Source organism: Bufo gargarizans, chromosome 4 (assembly GCF_014858855.1).
Source record: "Bufo gargarizans isolate SCDJY-AF-19 chromosome 4, ASM1485885v1, whole genome shotgun sequence".
Taxonomy (NCBI): Eukaryota; Metazoa; Chordata; class Amphibia; order Anura; family Bufonidae; genus Bufo; species Bufo gargarizans.
The window spans coordinates 533150656-533171802 of record NC_058083.1 but is presented as its reverse complement, the minus strand read 5'-3'; the positions used below and the strand labels follow the sequence as shown (position 1 = coordinate 533171802).

General features: G+C 43.3%; 3 protein-coding genes across 5 annotated transcripts in view; 1 reads left to right on the top strand and 2 right to left on the bottom strand.

Moving 5' to 3' along the window:
• The window catches only part of LOC122934762 (gastrula zinc finger protein XlCGF57.1-like), a 956305-nt gene that overhangs the window by 751837 nt on the left and 183321 nt on the right, over positions 1-21147 (top strand). The gene's annotated exons all lie outside the window — the stretch shown is intronic.
• LOC122934783 (zinc finger protein OZF-like) overlaps positions 1-21147 on the bottom strand; it is a 493591-nt gene that overhangs the window by 312467 nt on the left and 159977 nt on the right. The window lies entirely within an intron of this gene.
• The window catches only part of LOC122934747 (gastrula zinc finger protein XlCGF57.1-like), a 153085-nt gene continuing 138814 nt past the window's right edge, over positions 6877-21147 (bottom strand). The window contains exons 1-5 of one of the 2 annotated variants that reach the window (XM_044290426.1): positions 16707-16753; positions 16500-16623; positions 16286-16383; positions 14828-14885; positions 6877-8651 (exon numbers count right to left, since the gene is read on the bottom strand). In XM_044290426.1, the coding sequence (XP_044146361.1) occupies positions 7117-8651; positions 14828-14885; positions 16286-16383; positions 16500-16584 (1776 nt within the window). In that variant the 5' untranslated portion in view covers positions 16585-16623; positions 16707-16753 and the 3' untranslated portion in view covers positions 6877-7116. Of the gene's footprint in view, positions 8652-14827; positions 14886-16285; positions 16384-16499; positions 16624-16706; positions 16754-21147 lie in introns of those variants that run through there. The other variant, XM_044290427.1, reaches the window with a different exon arrangement.

Sequence of the window (21147 nt, the reverse complement as noted above, 5' to 3'; positions counted from 1 at the left end):
CTGTCTAAAATGAATACAAATAAGTCACAGGGGCCTGATGGGATACACCCAAAGCTATTAAAAGAGCTCAGCGGTGAACTAGAAAAACCATTAGCAGATTTATTTAACCAATCACTGGTAAGTGCAAGAAGTCATCCCAGAAGATTGGAAATTAGCAAATGTTGTGCCCATTCACAAGAAAGGTAGTAGGGAGGAATCGGGCAACTATAGGCCAGAGGATTGTGGAACATCTAAAATCCCATGGATTGAAAGATAAGAAACAGCATGGGTTTACTTCAGTGAGATCATGTCAAACTAATCTTATTGATTTTTTTTTGATTGGGTGACTAAAATAATAGATGGAGGAGGTGCAGTAGACATCGCTTATCTAGACTTTAGTAAGGCTTTTGATACTGTCCCACATAGAAGGCTTATGAATAAATTGCAGTCTTTGTGCTTGGACTCCCATAATGTTGAATGGATTAGGCAGTGGCTGAGGGACAGGCAACAGAGGGTTGTAGTCAATGGAGTATATTCAGACCATAGTCTTGTTACCAGTGGGGTACCTCAGGGATCTGTTCTGGGACCCATATTGTTTAATATCTTTATCAGCGAAATTGTGCAGAAGGCCTCGATGGTAAGGTGTGTCTTTTTGCTGATGACACAAAGATTTGTAACAGGGTTGATGTTCCTGGAGGGATACACCAAATGGAAAAGGATTTAGGAAAACTAGAGGAATAGTCAAAAATCTGGCAACTAAAATTTAATGTTGATAAGTGCAAGATAATGCACCTGGGGCGTAAAAACCCAAGAGCAGAATATAAAATCAGTGATACAGTCCTAACCTCAGTATCTGAGGAAAGGGATTTAGGGGTCATTATTTCAGAAGACTTAAAGGTAGGCAGACCATGCCACAGAGCAGCAGGAGATGCTAGCAGAATGCTTGGGTGTATAGGGAGAGGCATTACGAGTAGAAAGAGGGAGGTGCTCATGCCACTCTACAGAGCACTAGTGAGACCTCATTTGGAGTATTGTGCTCAGTACTGGAGACCATATCTCCAGAAGGATATTGATACTTTGGAGACAGTTCAGAGAAGAGCTACTAAACTGGTCCATGGATTGCAGGATAAAACTTACCAGGAAAGATTTAAAGGACCTTAACATGTATAGCTTGGAAGAAAGACGAGACAGAGGGGAGATGATAGAAACTTCTAAATACATAAAGGGAATCAACAAGGTAAAAGAGGAGAGAATATTTAAAAGAAGAAAAACTGCTACAAGAGGACATAGTTTTAAATTAATTAATATTCATAAATAGGCGTGGGTCGTCTAGTGATGACTCCGCCTAGTTATGCCTAAATAAACAACAAATCACTACTGATTGCCTTACTCTACACTGAACTTACCTGCGGCTATTGCTGCGGCACCTTACTACTACAAAAGACTACACGCTGTGCTTAAATAAAAGGTATTAACACACTATATGTCACAGTATAATATATTTGCTTAGAACTATATATATCTATATCAAGGGAATAGATATATAGATTTATAGCAGCACACAGCAATATAAGTACACACACTATAACAACACACTAATACGGTTCTAACTACGCTAACACAGTCCCAATTCCTCCCCAGAATCTAACTATAATTACAATAATACACATGCATACACTTTACCAGCCGCCCTCCCAATCCTGTCAATATACTGTCCCTACGGGGAATAACAAGGGGTTAATACGGACACTGCTGCTGCTGGGGTGGGCAGGGCAGCCGTGAAGGGGTATCAGGGGTAGAAGCACAGAGGCAATACCAGGGTAGCAGGGGATATGAGGGATCCTGGGGGAACACAGGGGAATTAGGCTCAGGGCAGGGGAAGGTAAGGGTTGCCAGGGGTTCAGAGTAAATGAGCTGCAGGGGAAGGTAAGGGTTACCAAGGGTTATAGGGGGATTAGGGGTAAACCAAGGGAAGCAGGGGCTATAGGGGAACACAGGGGAAGGTAAGGGTTACCAGGGGTTTAGGGGGTAAGGGTAAATGAGCTGCAGGGGAAGGTAAGGGTTACCAAGGGTTATAGGGGGATTAGGGGTAAACCAAGGGAAGCAGGGGCTATAGGGGAACACACCAATATGTCAGGGCATATATACATATATGTACTTGAATATGACACTTCCCTCAACAAGAGGCAAAGGTTTAAAAGTGATATCAGGAAGTATTACTTTACTGAGAGAGTAGTGGATGCATGGAATAGCCTTCCTGCAGAAGTGGCAGCTGCAAATACAGTGGAGGAGTTAAAGCATGCATGGGATAGGCATAAGGCCATCCTTCATATAAGATAGGGCCAGGGGCTACCCATAGTATTCAGTATATTGGGCAGACTAGATGGGCCAAATGGTTCCTATCTGCCGACACATTCTATGTTTCTGTATATGGCTTTACCCCTCTGCACATTTAGAGCACCTCTCTTGCCTGCCCAGATCTCTTAGGGCATGCTTGCCCCGTTTTTTATATTTATATATTTATTAAAGACTTTTGTTATTTTTGTTTAATACGTTCTATCAGGCAGTGATTTAGTTATTTTATTAGAACGCACTACCGCCATTATCTTTTCTTTTTGTGTGATAAGGAACACATACACTAAACCTTCATAAACATGTAATGGGTATTGCTAGAGAAGTGATCTGTCTATTTTACTCTATAGATTGGGTATAGACCGGATAGGAACAGTGTAAATTGGAAAATTTTATGAACATTAAACATGTACACACGACTTCTGTACTGTATATGCTCACTACATGGCCCTATGATATGCTCTTCAATAGGGTATGTCCCTGTAACGGATCACCTGGCACCCCGACTGAGTACCTCCGTTGCTGGATGCTCCTAGCGTTTTCCTGAGGTCTCCAAGCACTCTGGCAGACACCACAATCACCGAACCGAAGCAGCATATAAATCCTCTTCAAGCATATGACTGCTGTAGACAGTTGAATAGGAAACCATACGAATAGTTTTACACTCCTAGCAGTCAAACTGGGACAGCATACCATAAATCCTCCCCCAAGAATGAGACGACACTTCACCTTGAGGGTTAAAACAGGAACTCACTTTATTTAGACATAGCACACCTACTTTAAACCCCCCCCCCCCAACAGCCTAATTTGCATACAATAGGGCACATGGAGGGCTATGGTACAAGGAAGGGTGGGGCCTGACAATAGCAAGGGCTGATGGGAGATGGAGGAGGGACAGGAAAAGGGGCAGGAGAAGAGGCACAGAACAGCAATGCCTTTAACATCACAGCAAGAGCAAGATACACACAGCCCACAATACATCCAACCGAACCCATAACAACATACACAATATTCAAGACAGCCCGAATGCAATCTGCTACACAGTCTCAAAGGCCATTGTTCCCAAAAGTCACATGTCCACGGATGGTCCCCAAAGGGCCAGCAGCAGCAACACAAAACACCACATGCCCAAATTGCATTCAAACGTAAAAATTTACCAGGGGCCATAGTCAGTAGGTAGGAGGCGGGTAGCCAGTCCTCTCCAATGCCCAGTGGCAAGGCGGGTTCCGCCACATTTCTCCCCTTTCCCATTGAGACTATCCAGACTCCAGACCTCCAGTCGGTCTGGGGCTCTGATAGTCAGCCGGCTTTTCTCAAAGGGTGTAGTTGTCCCTATGGCCCCCTGCCACTTGTGCCCAGTTGTAGATCCATGGCTTGGGGGGGAAGGTAACCAGGGTGCCCTCTCCCCTGGTGGAACAAAGCTGTTGCTGGGGGGAAGGGGTAACAGGCTCCTCTCTCTGTGACACCCTCCCTTGTTGTAGGGGAAAACAAACTGCCTCTCCTTCCAATACATTGTCCTGTTGTTGTGGACCAGGACAGACTGTCCATATCTCCAGTGGTGCAGGTACAGAGACTACGGTCCCATCTGCACTGTTGTGGGGCTTACTGTCTCCCCTTGGTGTGCTAGGCTGCTGCTGGGGAGAGGGGGTAACAGGCTCCTCTCCCTGAATCGTAGACTGACAGTGGGGAGAGGAGGTAACAGGCTCCTCTCCCTGCGACACCCTCTCTTGTTGTAGGGGAAAAGCGACTGTCTCCCCTTCCAAAACTTTGTCTTGCTGTTGGGGACCAGGACAGACTGTCCCTATCCCCAGTGGGGTAGGTGCAGAGACTACGGTCCCATCTGCACTGTTGTGGGGCTTACTGTCTCCCCTTGGTGGGCTCGGCTGCCTCTGGGGAGGGGGAACGAGACTCTCCCCTCCCGGTGGAATATTCTGCTGCTGGGGATCTGGGCCAACTGCCCAGAATCCCTGTAGGGCCGGTAGAGAGACCGCAGTCCCATCTCCACCTGCCATCTGTGGGTCTTCCCAGGACCAGTCGATAAGGTCCCTTATTTCTGGAGCTGGTTGGGGGGTAGGAGGTACCGAATGCAAGTCTCCTGATGACGGGCTTAGCTGTTGGGGAGGGGGAACGAAACACACCGCTCCTAATGGTGTACAGTCCATAAGCCCCATCAGGTTAGAGACAGGCGGTGTCACTTGATTATATAAGTCCGCATAATACCATTCGATCTCCCACTGCTCTGGTGGTACTTGCAGGGTATAGGGTGACTGACTGGAGCTGAACAGGTGCTGGTAATCCTGCTCCAGTTCCCATCCCTGGACAGCTAGTTCAATCAGGTCTGGCCTTAGGTCTTCGGCCATAGGGAGATCCAGCACGGCCTCTCTGTAGTCAAATATGTCCCAAAGCCGTGACTCTGCTGCACTCCCAAATTCCGGTTCTGCAACGGTCCCCCATAATAAGCCAGGGCCATTATAATCCTTGCCCTCGGGTTTGTCAAATTTGGCCATTCCGGGAACCCGCTGAACCGCGTACCAACGTAGCGCTTGGTATGCATCATCGAGACCCAGTTCCCTCCATGCCAGTGAATTAAGTTGCATCACCAACTCCTCCTGGGCCTGTTCTCCCAGCATAGGTATCCGTAGGGCCACTCTGGCCTGTAACCGCTGCTCCTTGCTGGGAAGACGCTCACCTCGCCAACGCTGGACACCTTCTAGGGTTTCTTCCCACATCTCTTGTTGGGCGTTCTCTCTGCAGTCCAACCTGGTTGCCTCTCCTATTGGCTTGACCAGTGGTGCCAAGAGGTTCTGTAACCTCCGGATAAATTCATTTCCTACCTCGAGCGTTGTCCAGGGACTCGCTGGTTCTATGCCGCTCCATAATAATTCCTGTGTCTCCAGGGTGTTGTTCCTCTCACACCAGGACGCCATCCCACTGCTTGCCACCAATGTAACGGATCACCTGGCACCCCGACTGAGTACCTCCGTTGCTGGATGCTCCTAGCGTTTTCCTGAGGTCTCCAAGCACTCTGGCAGACACCACAATCACCGAACCGAAGCAGCATATAAATCCTCTTCAAGCATATGAATGCTGTAGACAGTTGAATAGGAAACCATACGAATAGTTTTACACTCCTAGCAGTCAAACTGGGACAGCATACCATAAATCCTCCCCCAAGAATGAGACGACACTTCACCTTGAGGGTTAAAACAGGAACTCACTTTATTTAGACATAGCACACCTACTTTAACCCCCCCCCCCAACAGCCTAATTTGCATACAATAGGGCACATGGAGGGCTATGGTACAAGGAAGGGTGGGGCCCGACAATAGCAAGGGCTGATGGGAGATGGAGGAGGGACAGGAAAAGGGGCAGGAGAAGAGGCACAGAACAGCAATGCCTTTAACATCACAGCAAGAGCAAGATACACACAGCCCACAATACATCGCAATACAATCCAACCGAACCCATAACAACATACACAATATTCAAGACAGCCTGAATGCAATCTGCTACACAGTCTCAAAGGCCATTGTTCCCAAACGTCACATGTCCACGGATGGTCCCCAAAGGGCCAGCAGCAGCAACACAAAACACCACATGCCCAAATTGCATTCAAACGTACAAATTTACCAGGGGCCATAGTCAGCAGGTAGGAGGCGGGTAGCCAGTCCTCTCCAATGCCCAGTGGCGAGGCGGGTTCCGCCACAGTCCCTATATATTCTCCTTTGTATATTTTGTATTATGTAATCATACAGATACGAAAATGACCAAAAAATAAAACAACATGTTCCGTACTCCTCCTGACCAGCAAGATGGCAAATTTGTATCAGAATTTCCATCATGTCTTAATGATATCAAATGGGATGACCTTTGCTCCCCCCCCCCATCAGCTTTGATAACAGCAGGCAGGGAGTTAAATAGTGATCAGTGATCTATGTTGTGCAGCCAGGATAGTGGCCATGTATTACACCTGTGGTCCTACTCTCGCGGGCACAGCAGTAGTGCCAATGTGATCACAATTTCACAAAAGCTTAGTGCTTAGTTTTTGGTAAATCTGTCTTTACAGTACATGACATTGATCCTCAAGGGGTTTTCAAAGACTTTAATACAGATAACCTATCCTCAGAATAGGTCATCAGTATCTGATCGTGGGGGTCCAACACCCAGATCCTCTACCAATCAGCTATTTGAAAAGGCACCGAAGCTTCTGTGAGCACTACGGACTTCTCTCAGCTCACCAAGCACAGTGCCATACATAGTATAGCGGCTGTGCTTGGAATTAAAGCTCAGCCCTATTCACTTCTATGGGGATGAGCTGCGCCTAGGCCACATGACTGATTAATGTGTTGTCATTGGCCTAGAAAAAAAGCTGAAAGAAGGCATCAGCACTTCAACAGTTCATCAGTGGGCGTTCCAGCTGTTGGATCTCCATTGTTCAGGTACTGATGACCTATCCTAATAATAGGAAAATAGATTAGTTCAGGAGCAGCACCATGAGCGGCTTGTAGAGAGCAGAGATGGTGGTCATGCAGTAGCTGGGCAGGGGATCACAGATCCAACGCGATCCAGAGACATATGAAGAAAGTAGGGAGCCACAGCAGCATATCACCAAGTTTCTTCTTTATTCAGATGAACACCTCACAACAAAGCATAAAAATTGCAGCAACGTTTCTGCTAAGGATAGCCTTTGTCATTGGTATTAGCGTCTCGTAAAACCACATTAAGTTATAAATCAGAAGGCTGCAGGTCCTACAATTAAGCTTCACATTCCCTACAATATAAACATTAAAATGGCTTCTCCTCCGAGTGAGTTCTCTCATGTTTAACAAGACTCTGTTTCCGACTAAAACACTTCCCACATTCTGAACATGAAAATGGCTTCTTCCCGCTGTGAACTCGCTGATGTGTAACAAAATTTGATTTCACACTGAAACACTTCCCACATTCAAGACACTTAAATGGCTTCTCCCCTGTGTGAGTTCTCTGATGCCGAATAAAATTTGATTGACCGGTAAAACATTTTCCACATTCTAAACATGAAAATGGCTTCTCCCCTGTGTGACTTCTAAGATGTTGTATAAGCAATGTTTTCATACCAAAATATTTATCACATTCAGTACACATAAATGGCTTCACCCCCGTGTGAGTTTTCTGATGTTTAACAAGATTTGATTTCAGACTAAAACTCTTCACACATTCGGAACATGAAAATGGCTTCTCACCTGTGTGAATTCTTTGATGTTCTAGAAGCAATGATTTCACAACAAAATACTTACCACATTCAGGACACATAAATGGCTTCTCCCCTGTGTGAGTTCTCTGATGTGTAACAAGATGCGATTTCTGACTAAAACACTTCCCACATTCAAGACATGAAAATAACTTTTCCCCAGTGTGAGTTCTTTGATGCCGAAAAAAATTTGATTGACTGGTAAAACATTTCCCACATTCTGAACATGAAAATGGCTTTTCCCCTAAGTGGATTCTTAGGTGGCCCACAAGAGTTGATTTCTGACTAAAACTCTTCCCACATTCTGAACATAAAAATGGCTTCTCTCCTGTGTGAATTCTTTGATGTTCTATAAGCAATGATTTCACAACAAAATACTTACCACATTCAGGACACTTAAATGGCTTCTCCCCCGTGTGAGTTCTCTGATGTGTAACAAGATTCGATTTCTGACTAAAACACTTCCCACATTCAAGACATGAAAATGGCTTCTCCCCTGTGTGAGTTCTCTGATGCCTAATAAAATTTGATTGACCGGTAAAACATTTCCCACATTCTGAACATGAAAATGGCTTTTGCCCTAAGTGGATTCTTAGATGGCCCACAAGACATGATTTCTGACTAAAACATTTCCCACATTCTGAACATGAAAATGGCTTTTGCCCTAAGTGGATTTTTAAATGGCTCACAAGATGTGATTTCCGACTAAAACATTTCCCACATTCTGAACATGAATGCGGCTTCTCTCCTGTGTGAGTCCTCTGATGTCCAACTAGAATGAATTTTTGGGTAAAAGATTTTCCGCATTCTGAACATGAAAATAATTTGTGATTATTTCTCTTATGCAAAGAAAGATTAGATTTTTTTTTTAAATGTTTCCCACATTTCTGTTTAGTTCTTGTTTTTCCAATCAGTGATTGATTACACAAACTTTTCTTGTGACCAGTGGTGTCGGTGGATAGAGCTTCACTTTGAAATACTGAAGGTACATTAGGAGTTATTGAATTAGCTTGTGTGGTAGTGTTATCTTCTGCTTCATGGTTGGAAGATAATTGAAGTATCCATGGAAGTTGCTCAACCGTGTCTTCACCTAGAAAATTAAATTAAACAACATTTTCTTATTTTCCCAAAGCATATGATTTTGTATTAATCATATAAGGTTTACTAAAACAATAGTAAGCTAGGATGAGGAAACAAAGTAAATCGGAAATGTAATAACACAGGATAATGTACAATTTAACAAGAGAATCACATTTACTTGTAGAACGTTTTCAGGAGTTCTTAGTCTGCAAAGTTCCCAGAATTTACTCCCTTGTAGAGATAGTGAAAGGTGTTTCTATCCAGACCAGGGATGCCCAACCTGCAGCCCTCCAGCTGTTGCAAAACTACAACTCCCAGCATGCCCACACAGCCTACAGCTATCAGCGTACAGCAGGGCATGATGGGAGTTGTAGTTTTACAACAGCTGGCGGGCTGCAGGTTGAGCATCCCTGACCCAGACCATATAGTGCAATACTCCAAATGTCAACAGACAACATAGGCTCCCCCAAAATGTATAGGATAAATATCATGAATTGAAGAAAATTTGGCATGAACATGTACACACCACCTGAGTATATGCTCACTGTATGGCCCTAATATATGCTCTATGACACCCATATGCTTAACAAACGTTTCACACTTTGGGGAACATTATTAATGAATTAACACCAGGTTTTTACTTACCTTTACCAGTGCCAATTAGATTGTGACTGAGAGGGTCCACTGCTAGGATTAGCTAAAGCTTGTGTGACGACCTACTGCAATTTCATGGGGCCTATGTCTTTCTGGACATTACCTAGACCTACTCTTATACATGCTAAATTGCAAAACACATTTCTCAGGTTCAAAAAACAAATTCACATTAACTGGGAAATGTCCAGAACACTTACATGGTGCCCTCCTTTTCAACTCTTTAGCTGCAGATCCATCAATTCCCACCCTGCTTCTCAGGCTGCATGATGCATACCACACATTTGGTAGCCCAAGACACTTCCTGTTACCCTTGGATTGGCCAGTAGTGCTACGTGAACAGTGTTGACCAAGCCAAGAGCAGGGCTGGACAATAGGTACTAATGCAGAGTGTGCAACAGACAGTATGAGAAGGAGTGCGGCCATCTTCAATGGCAGAAGAAGTTTCTGTGAATGAGCAAATCTTCAACTGAAAATATGCAAAGCAGGGCACCATTTAAGTGTTCTGTTCTATCCCAGTCAATGTGAATTTTCTCTTGAAGAGGAGGGTTGCTTTGATTTTGGGGCTTCTCCTTTTGTTGTACAAGTATCCTATAAAGACAAATGGCAAGTCCTTAGCACCTGTAAGGACCCTTTCCTCCTATGGATATATCTAGCTAGTCAGTTTTCTGTTATAACCGGCCTCTCACCACAATTACTATAAATTTATCACAGTTATAAGGACATTTATTTGTATATATTCAATAAGAAACCTGATCACAAGATATAAATTATATCTAAAAACTGGAAATATAATAAACAATATGGAATGATCGCTGTTATAAAATCATTATCCCATAAGAACAGAACAATCACTGAAGAGGAAAACTCAATTCCACAATGTACGTTTCTCCAACTAAAAGAAAGGAACCTTCATCATGGAAGCCCTAATAGTTTCTTTCATATAATCTGTTCAGTGCATTGAATATAAGGAATTTCACAAACCAATTAGGTAATTTTAGGAGAAAGAATTAAAATCTGGAACTATAATGAACAATATAGAAAAATTCCTCTGAATAGATTACAAGATTATTATCCCATAGGAAGACAATGGGATAATCATTGCAGAGGAAAACTCAACTGAACATCGTGAGCCTCTCCAACCAAAAAAAGAAGGATCCTTCATCATGGACACCAAAATGCTTTCTTTCATATATTTCTGTTCTTTGAATTGGGTATGAGAAATTTCACAATCCATTTATGCAATTTGAAGTCAGAATTGGAAAATTTGAATCTTTATAAGAATTACGTGAACAATCCACAAAATAAAACACATTAATAGGCACACTGGATCCTAGAATTTGTCCGTTCCATTGTAGTGGCTTGTAACTCAGGACATGAAATTACGTGAAGTTCTGAAAACTTCAAAGATATGACAGATCGGAGGTGAAAAATTATCCCTACTACATCAGTAAAGGTTTTTTCAGACTGAGACATCTCTATTTTACCGTCTATTAAAAAATAAATATTCTTGCTAAAGTCCTATATCAAACTAGAAAACTGCCTCACCCTGGCTAGTACCTACTGCACCTTCTCTCCTGGAGATAAAACGTAAGGTTAATCGCCTGATACGCTTAGAGAACGGGATATACCACAAAAGAGGATCCATGAAAAAGTTTTCCTCTCAATGGCCTGCCTGGATTTATTATTCAGGACTGGCTGGTGAACACCTTGCCAAATTATCTGTACTCTGCAATGGCTAATTACATTTTGGCTCCCACTGGGATGGCTGTGAGGAAAGCGCAATTTGTTTATATGACGCCTGGTGGTGAAAGCTTTTTACACTTTCTATACAGCATTTTCTCACCTTTCATTACATGGAAGAAGTGTTCTTGAATTAGCTTTAGTATGCTTCTTTTGCACAGGAGGGTTGGGGGGGGTGGGGAGGGATGTTGTCTTATATTATGACACATGTTAATAAAAATTATCTGCTAAAAAAAATTGCCAATTGCAGGATTTTCTTCATCTTCAGCTCTGTGGATCATATCTACATTTCCAGTAGCCGCTGATAAATCACTTCCGGTAAAGGTGGTTGTGACTTCAGCTGATTATGGCCACAATGACACCACCTTTATCAGCAATAGACACATTGGGAGGGTTTATAGAGTATGTTCCCCTCAGGACCACATACAGCATCTCCACTGCCTGCATTTCCTTTAGTCTACATTTAATTGGTCACATATGGTCCAGAGAGTTCCTTATAATTATCATTTATTTACAGGTGTTATTCAGTAATATATAATGATGATTAGATAGGCAGGGATCAGAGTCCTGGCACCTCCGCCAATCAGCTGTTATGGAGAGCTGCCACTCTCACCAGGTGAGCATAGCCGGCTCCCGGCATCTCTCCCAAGCACAGTGCTGTGCATAGTACAGTGGCTGTGCTTGGATCCAAGTCACAAGTAACAGATCGGATGGCACTACTTCCACCCCTATCTCGAGGTTAGTATGTGAACAGACCCGAGTCCATATGGATCCACACCGCGGTGCTCAGCCAATAAGGAGAAAACTAGTCGCAGAATAACCATCTGAAGAAACAGGAAAAGGCGGCACTCACCATACTCGTGGAATCTTCTTTTTATTAATCCAGGTAGATTACATACAAATGTGCAGCATAAAGGGCGGACTAGCGTACCTTACACCAGTGGACCATGGCGACGGCCTTTTCCCGCAAGATCTCACTTCCTCAGGCCAATGACGTCAGGATGCACATACTGTACGTCCTATCTTTATACCATTGACGCACTTAAAGAGCCACAATCTGCTCAAAAAGTGAATCGAACACAAAATCATAAAGATACAAGCATTAATCAAACATGGCTGTGCTTGGTACTGCAGCCCAGCCCAATTCACTTCAATGGGGCTGAGTTCCAACTAGGGCACGTGACTGATGTACGGTGATGTCAAATGGCCTAGGAAGAGGCAACGGTGCTCATGGATTGTCGGACCCCGCTGATCTGATATTGATGACCAATCCTGTGGAAAGGTCATCAATATTTATTACCGGATAACCCCTTTAGGCTGGTTTCACACGGGCGTTGCGGAAAAAGATGCGGGTGCGTTGCGGGAACATGCACAATTTTTTTACGCGAGTGCAAAACATTGCAATGCGTTTTGCACGCGCGTGAGAAAAATAGGCATGTTTGGTACCCAGACCCGAACCCGGACTTCTTCACAGAAGTTCGGGTTTGGGTTCGGTGTTGTTTAGGGAAAATAATAGCATTCTTAATACAGAATGCATAGTACAATAGGGCTGGAGGGGTCTTCTTTCTTCAGGACCTGTGGTGATGTCACTGCGCTCATCACATGATCCATCACCATGGTGATGGACCATGTGATGGGAGCAGTGATGTCACCACAGGTCTTTTTCCTCACAGATGAAGGTAGAAGAGAAGCCGGGCTGCACGAACAAGTGGATTAAGGCGAGTTAAATATTTTTTTATTTTTTAACCCCTCCAGCCCTATTGTGCTATGCATTCTGTATTAAGAATGTTATTATTTTCCCTTATAACCATGTTATAAGGAAAAATAATAATGATCGGGTCCCCATCCCGATTGTCTACTATCAACCGTGCATGAAAATCGCACCGCATCCGCACTTGCTTGTGGATGCTTGCGATTTACACGCAGCCCCATTCACTTGTATGAGGGGTGCGTTGCGTGAAAAACGCAGAATATAGAACATGCTGCGATTTTCACGCAACGCACAAGTGATGTGTGAAAACCACCGCTCATGTGCACAGCCCCATAGAAGTGAATGGGTCCGGATTCAGTGCGGGGGCAATGCGTTCACCTCACGCATTGCACCTGCGAGGAAATCCCGCCCGTGTGAAACCATCCTTAAGTTAATGAAAAACTGTTCTCCTCTACTGATGGAAAATTGACTACACGAATAAGCAGTATGTTCTGTAATCCTGACCAGTGAGATGACATCTTTGCTTCAGTATTTCCATAATGAAGTGTGAATGACGTCAAATGGGGATGCCTCTTTGTTCTCCCCCCTCTATGCATCAATCAGCTTTGATAACAGCAGATAGAGGGTTAAACAGTGATCTCTGTTCAAGCAGGATAATGGCTGTGTATTACTACTATTGTGGGCATAATGGCAGTGTCCATGCGATCAGAATGCAACAATAGTTTAGTGCAGGTCTTCTGAGTACGCCTGTCTGTACCGTACTATTACAACACTGATCTTCAAGGGGTTAGGTTCTACATCAGAAGGCATGATATGTCAAGCAGATCCTACAATGAAGCTCCAAATCTGTCACATTTCCTACCATCTAAACATTAAACTGGCTTCTCCCCTGTGTGAGTTCTCTGATGCTGAATAAGCCCTGATTGATGTATAAAACATTTTCCACATTCTGAACATGAATATGGTTTCTCCCCTAAGTGGATTCTTAGACGACTCACACGATTTCTGACTAAAGCTTTTCCCACGTTCTGAACATGAATATGGCTTCTCTCCTGTGTGAGTTCCCTGATGTCTAACTAGAAACAATTAAGCTTTATTGAAACAACAACAGCAAGATGAGAAGTAAATAGGACAGGTAAGAAAACAGGATTATGTACAATTTTAGTATTTCATGTACTAGGTATAAAAAATTAAAGACAATATCATGGTTTTCAGGAGTTCTTTGTCTGCAAAGGTCCTAGAATATAATCGCTTTGTCGAGATAACAACAGGTGTTTCTATTCAGACCATACAGTATAATATTTCCTAATAAACAGGTCACAGAGCAGGCCCACAACAGTCTCCTCTGAATGTCAATCTGCCATCAACAGGTTGCCAAGAGGCTGCTGAACTGCTCATAACAAAATGGAGCAGCAGCTCAGGCAAGACCAAATAAGGTTAAAAAAATCTAGAAAATATGAAAGTATGAGTATTTGGTTTTAGTTAGTACAAAATACATGTAATATATTACCATTAGGGGTAACGGGGATGCAAAGTGCTCATTAATTATTTTCTCCCAAGCATCATGAACATCACACTCAGCTCATTAGCTATTTATCTTCTTGTTTGGTCAGCTGCAGGTCGGATCCTACTAAATCTAGTAGCAGTAATATTAAGGACGATGAGGAGAACATTTCTCTGGACTTCAGGTCCTTTAACACGGACCGATGTTTCAGGCAGTTATTGGGAATAAAGAAGCATTCACAATAATTACATGATCATTACCAGAGATGAAGCTGCATTTACATACAGATGCATTGAGACAAGCGATCTCTACTTCGATAGCTTGTCTACAGAGAATCACGGTTTCTGGGCAGCATATCCCAGCTTATACACAACCTGCTGTAGAGAAATATTACGTTTTGATGACGGCCAACAGACATCATTACCCGAGGGGCAAATATTGTTCCATTTATTGGGTATCTTTATACGGTCAATTATTGTGAAAATGCGTTTCTACAAACTCTCATCCTGGAAAATTGGCCCTATGATCAGTCTGTATCAAAAATTTCCATTATTCAAGATTTCTGAAAGACTCTTACCTTTCACTGACATTGATACGGGGATTTCTAAGCTGATCATTGTTCCTCCAGAACTGTCCTGTAAGATGAAAGACACGAGAAATAAAGAAAACAGAACACAAGTTTATCTTATATCCAGGGGAAGGTCAAAAACCCCTAGAAGACCAGAATCAATCTGCTCTAAAAGGAGAAGGATCTCCTCAAGTGGTGATCAGATAGGATCAACATTCAGCCAAGTATTTTACACATCATATAAGGCATCAAATGACCTGATCCTATCCTGGAGTAGACGCTGTGCTCGTCACCTCCAGTTAGATTATTAGATTAGATTATTGTTGTAGTTTTGACAGTAAAGAAATAAAGAAGTCTTTTATTGCAGCTGGAAATTTAACCTTATTTCCTATTAAAAGGGGCTATGTCTATGATTGATGTAAAAAATGAAAATAAGACATCATATAGTACATGGTAGAACCAGCCCTGAACCTCACAGTGGATCCAGAGATCTCCCTAATCATTGCTCTAATTGCTCTGCTAGATTTGTTTCAGGCTGGCAACACAGGGAACATGTCCTTTCTCAGTGGGCATGTCCTATTTGCTGTAGCTCTTTCCCTGTAACTGTCCCACCTTCTAACAGAAGATATGTCTGGTGGCAGTTGAAAAACTAAACTGAGCTCATGCGACCACCTCAATGAGGTGAACGGAGAAATAAGGAAAAGAACAAACAGCAGGTGGCGCTATACAGATAGCTTGTATTGAAGAACTCACCGACGATACTAAATGTTTAATTGCATTCACATGCTGGTTCTAAAAATCAAGAATATTTTTTGTGACCCAATCCCTTTAGGCTCTTGTCCTTTATGGTGACCTAAATCTTGAACAGCCTGCACTAATATGTTGCAAAAGCTTAAAGATTATATAACTAACTAGTAAGTCAATGGGGTCATTTACTAAAGTCCGGCCTCCTAAACATTTGTCCCATCTATGCCGTCCATGCACCAGAAACTAAAAGGCCAGTAGTTGGAGTAGATTGCAGTTTTCTGGCATAAATTACTGTAATGTGTCCGGCCCTGGTGAACTCACCTCTATTTTGAAAAGTGGCAATAGCAGCGAGAATATTAAAAAGTTGCCAGATATTTGAGCAAAGGGTATTTTTTTAAACATTTATATACAAAAAAAAAACTGATTTAAAGACTTCATAAAGGACCCAAAATGTCAGTATTCTTCCCTAGAAGCTTTTAGTCTATGATTGTGCTGTTATTTTATGATTTACATCTCTACAGCAAAACTTTCCTTCATCTACCTTGACTCTCAATTGCCAAGTGGATATCCAAACCTTAATACAATCTTATATGAATCCAGAAATCATGTGTGGCCAGTAATAATAAGAAGAAGAGCGGACAGTGTACTCCACTGCTGCTGGGGGAGGTTACTCATTACATCAGTCTATGGGGGATTTGTAGAAACCTCAGCTTCATCTACCTGATGATCCAGTGGGACATTCTGCTTTTCCTGTGGACAGTCCATGGAATATAGAGGACTGGGACATCTCTCTGGTGGATTTCTCTGACTGGATCCATCTGTAGGAAATACACACAGCGACTGAATACATTGTCTATATGTGATGATCAGGTGATAGGGAATCTGACTCTCAGAACTGTTCTCTCCTCTACAGCCATGGAAGGTCTTCTCTTACCCAATGATGTGAGGGGCTGGTGATTCTCCATCATGACGTTCTTGTACATATCCTTGTGTTCTTCTAAATACTCCCACTCCTCCATAGAGAAATAGACAGCGACATCCTGACACCTTATAGGAACCTGATAACACAAGGACACAGTCATTACCAGACGCCTCCCTTGGCGTTATTGTATAATGTCCCAGCATTCCCAGCAGCGCTCACCTCTCCGCTCAGCAGCTCAGTGATCCTGGTGGTAAGTTCTAGGATCTTCTGCTCATGTATCAGGGAATGAGGTGGAGGCTCGGTGATGGGGCTCTGGGTCCTGCTCCATCCTCCTGACACACGGGGTGTCACACACTCACAAGACGACTTCTTCACTACTGTGTAATCCTGTGTATGGGGAGACGCCGATCACTACAGAGATTATAAGAATCCTTCACCTTTCCAGACATTTCCCTGTTTTATTACTAGAGATAAGAGTGATGTCATGTGATACTCTCACCGCTCCAGTTATCAAGGAGATGATCTCCAGGGTAAGGTCTAATATCCTTGAAGCCATGAAATTTCTGTCTTCGTCCATCCTTGGTGGGTCACTGATGGAAAGGACCATCAGCTTTAAAAAGAAGAGAGTCCTCAACCTAAGGAACCTGAGGGAAACATGGAGGATTGAGAGCAAAATCACATCTGGATGAACATCTTACATGAAGTAAAGTGTTTTACAAATGGAGAATAGTATTACCGATCGTGTACTATGGAGGTGACTACAGATAGGCAAAACAATTCTAAATGAATCAGATTCTTTTCAAATTCCATAAAAACTCTAAAAACAATATCTGAAGTTTTGGTGATTTGATACGGATGAACTGTACAAAACGGCGCCCACCATTTTACATTTTAAATGCAGTACAGTAGTGAGCGAAACAGGACAGAGATGAAGATGGAGAATCACATGACCATTACCCACAATGCCTCTCAGTCAGTCTGACAGCCAATCAGGAAGGAGATTATTAACTAGTCAAAAATGATGTAATCTCCAGCAGAGACGCCATTCTGAGCTCAGCCACTGATGTGATAATGTAATAGGACGTATCTGACACATAACAGGGGTAGTGCTAGAGATCGGCAAGATAGATTTACTTCGGTAGATTATATAACCGGATAGAATGCCAGGATTTATCATCAGGGACAGGACAGGGCGAGTTAGTTCCCTGTGTATCTGTTACAGCCGGGGGGAGCAGTTCATATACAGACTGTACTGAACAATACATCAGCTTTTTAGAGAGACAGTATATTTATAATGTGCAGGACCCAGTCCTTTCTCCTCCAAGTACCTGTTGCAGCTTCTACAGTTCATACGTGCACAAATAGGAATATTTTAATGCATCAACAACAGCAGCTTATATTTCGGTTGCAGGAGTTGTCAAACTACACTTTAACCACCGTTGACTATAAACATCCGGGAGGTGGTTCTCTATTTCTGAATGGACGTTCCAGAACGCCCGTTCAGAAACTGCAGTTGCACGCTGCTGTCAGTGACAGCAGGGCAACCCTTAGAGAAAGTGCCCAGGTGTCCCTGCCTTCTGGATCGCTGCATACACAGCGCTCACAGATCGCTGTGTATGCAGAGCAGGAAGCGCTATCAATAGATTTCAGTTTGATTTTCAATTAAGTGGTACAGTTTATAGGTCACATTAACAGTTGAAAAAGTTCTGAAATGATTTATCTTTGTCTCATTTTTTACATCACAGAAACCTGACATTTTAATAGGGGTGTGTAGACTTTTTATATCCACTGTATGTGATACCTTGCCCTGTGAATGTGCGGAGATCTGCCAGGCTGGCTGCACATGTTTGACTCTTCTCTTTGTTTTGGTTTAAGTTGAGCTGGATCCACCTTCCCTCAGGTGTACTGGGTTGATTGTTAGCGATGCTATTTATTCCTCCTTCTCCCAGTGTCCTGTGCAGGTTATAGTTCATTCCTGTGGGCTTTGGATGTGTTGTGGATTGTCTGCTACAGCTCAGCTCAAGATAAGTCCTCTCCGTTTCTTCCCTTGTTGTCTTTTGTTTAGGCCTCTAGGGAGACGCTTGCTTCTTCCTGCTTGAGGAAGCAGTTCGCCTCTTCCCCTTTCCCTACTGCTCAGGGTTTTCCCAGGGTATATAGACGTAGGCACGAGGGCAAGTGCATATCCACCATAAGGGTATGCACATGTGTACAGCAGTATAGGGAAAGCTTCAAGGATCGCTAGGAGGTTACCCTTTCTCCCTAGCTTTTGGCCCTAGTCTATTGTTCTGTTTGTTTTCCCTGTGTTTGGATTTTTCCCTGCTGACATACCTTCCGTGACATTATAACCCGCCATAAAACTGTCATATCCCTGCTGTTTGCAAAATGGAGGCTATGGATGCTTTGGCTGATCGCATGCAGGGATTATCACTGGAGGTTGCTGATCTGTTGCATGGTGTCAGAATGCTCTGGTGTCTGGCGCCGTTGTATTTTCGTCTGCGGCCGATGTCATCTGGTGACGAGAATCAAAAAGAGTGGAGATTATTATATCTCTGCTCAAAGGGGACGTGCAGTCCTGAGCTTTTTCTCTGCCAACCGGTTCACCATCCCTCCGGTCGGTGTATGAATTTTTTAGAGCCTTGGGCTTGATTTATGATGACCCAGACCGCGTTTCTATGGCTGAATCTAAGCTGCGCAGTTTGTTACAGGGAGAACGTACTGTGCAGTCGCATTGTGCAGAATTTAGAAGATGGGCAACTGACTCGGGGTGGAATGATCCTGCACTCCGGAGTCAGTTTTGTCAGGTTGAAAGATGCCCTTGCTTTTCATGAGTATCCCGATTCATTGGAGACGGCCATGTCTTTGGCAGTGCAGCTTGATAGACGTCTTAGAGAAAGGTATAAGATTCCTCTCGAGTGGGGGGTCCTGTCTGTAAGTAGATCCGTCCCACCTAGTCCCCGGGGTGATATGACTTTTGAATCTGGGGCAGGAGAGGAGCCTATGCAGTTGGGCCAGGTTTCCTTTTGCTCAGGTGATAGAGATTTTAGGAAGCTGAATTAGCTATGTTACTACTGTGGTAAAAAAAGGTCATTTTGTTTATGCGTGGTAGTGTGAATGGGGAGTCTGAGCAAGCTAATATGCATTCTCCCTGCAATACCCGTTTTCTCCTGCCTGCCATGGTGGCGCTAGACTTAGGAAATTTTGATTTTGAGGTATTTGTTGACAGTGGTGCGGGGGTAAACCTTATTGACTTTCATTTTCTCCACAATTTTGGTTTTAGTACTAGCGCATTAGAAAAGGTAATAATACCTATTGATTCCTCCCCTCTCTCACAAAAGAGTCTTACTCATATTGTTAATGACATTCAGTTAAGGATGGGTAATTCACATTTTGAGTCCACTTCTTGTTTTGTTATGACGGGCTTGCCTGATCCGATGCTTCTAGGTTTACAAGACAAATCACTAGCTGGAGTGAATTTTGTACGGACAACTGTCTCTGTGCTTCTATCTCAGGGGTGTCAACTACGGTCCTACCTCAGTTTCTCTCTGATTTTGCGGACGTATTCTCATAGGGTGGAGCTCAGGAGCTGCCCCCCCCCATCCCATCGAGAATGATTGTCTGGTCAATCTCATCCCTGGAGCTAAACTGCCAAAATCTCGGCCATACAACCTTTCCCAACCCGAAAGAGAAGCTATGCGGAAGTATATTGCCGAGAGTTTGGCAAAGGGACATATTAGGCCATCCAAGTCCCCTGTGGCTGCCGGCTTCTTTTTCGTAAAATTGACTCTTATTACGGTCCATGATCCGTATCCCCTTCCTTTGATTTCTGATCTATTTGATCAAATTGTCGGAGCCAAGGTGTTCTCCAAGTTGGATTTAAGAGGAGCCTATAATTTGATCAGAATAAAGGAAGGAGATGAGTGGAAAACAGCCTTCAATACACCCGAAGGTCATTTCGATAATCTTGTCATGCCCTTCGGTTTAACTAATGCACCAGCAGTCTTTCAGCGATTTTTTAATGATATTTTCCATCATTTAGTGGGAAGGTTTGTTGTTATTTATCTTGATGACATACTAATTTACTCACCCAATTTGGAGACCCATTAGGATCACGTGAGACAGGTGTTGTTGATCCTTTGGGAGAATAAATTGTATGCAAAATTAGAAAAATGTGTATTTGCTGTCCAGGAGCTACCGTTTTTTGGGATACCTGCTTTCTGACTCTGGTTTTTGTATCGACCCCGAAAAGGTCTGGGCGGTACTGGAATGGGACCGGCCTGAGAATCAGAATGCTCTGATGCGGTTTTTGGGTTTTACCAATTACTACAGAAAATTCATAATGAATTATTCCACCATTGTAAAACCTTTGACACATATGACTAAAAAAGGCGCCGACCTCTCTGTCCGGTCGGATGAGGCATTACAGGCCTTTTCTGCTATTAAATGTTTTGCGTCTGCTCCCATTCTGATGCAACCTGATGTGTCTCAACCGTTCATCGTGGAGGTTGATGCATCAGAAGTGGGGGTCAGAGAAGTTCTGTCGCAGGGTTAATCCCCTAGCAAATGGCATCCGTGTGCTTTTCTTCTCCCAAAAACTCTCCGCCGCTGAAAGAAATTATGATGTAGGAGATAGAGAATTACTGGCCAATAAATTGGCCTTGGA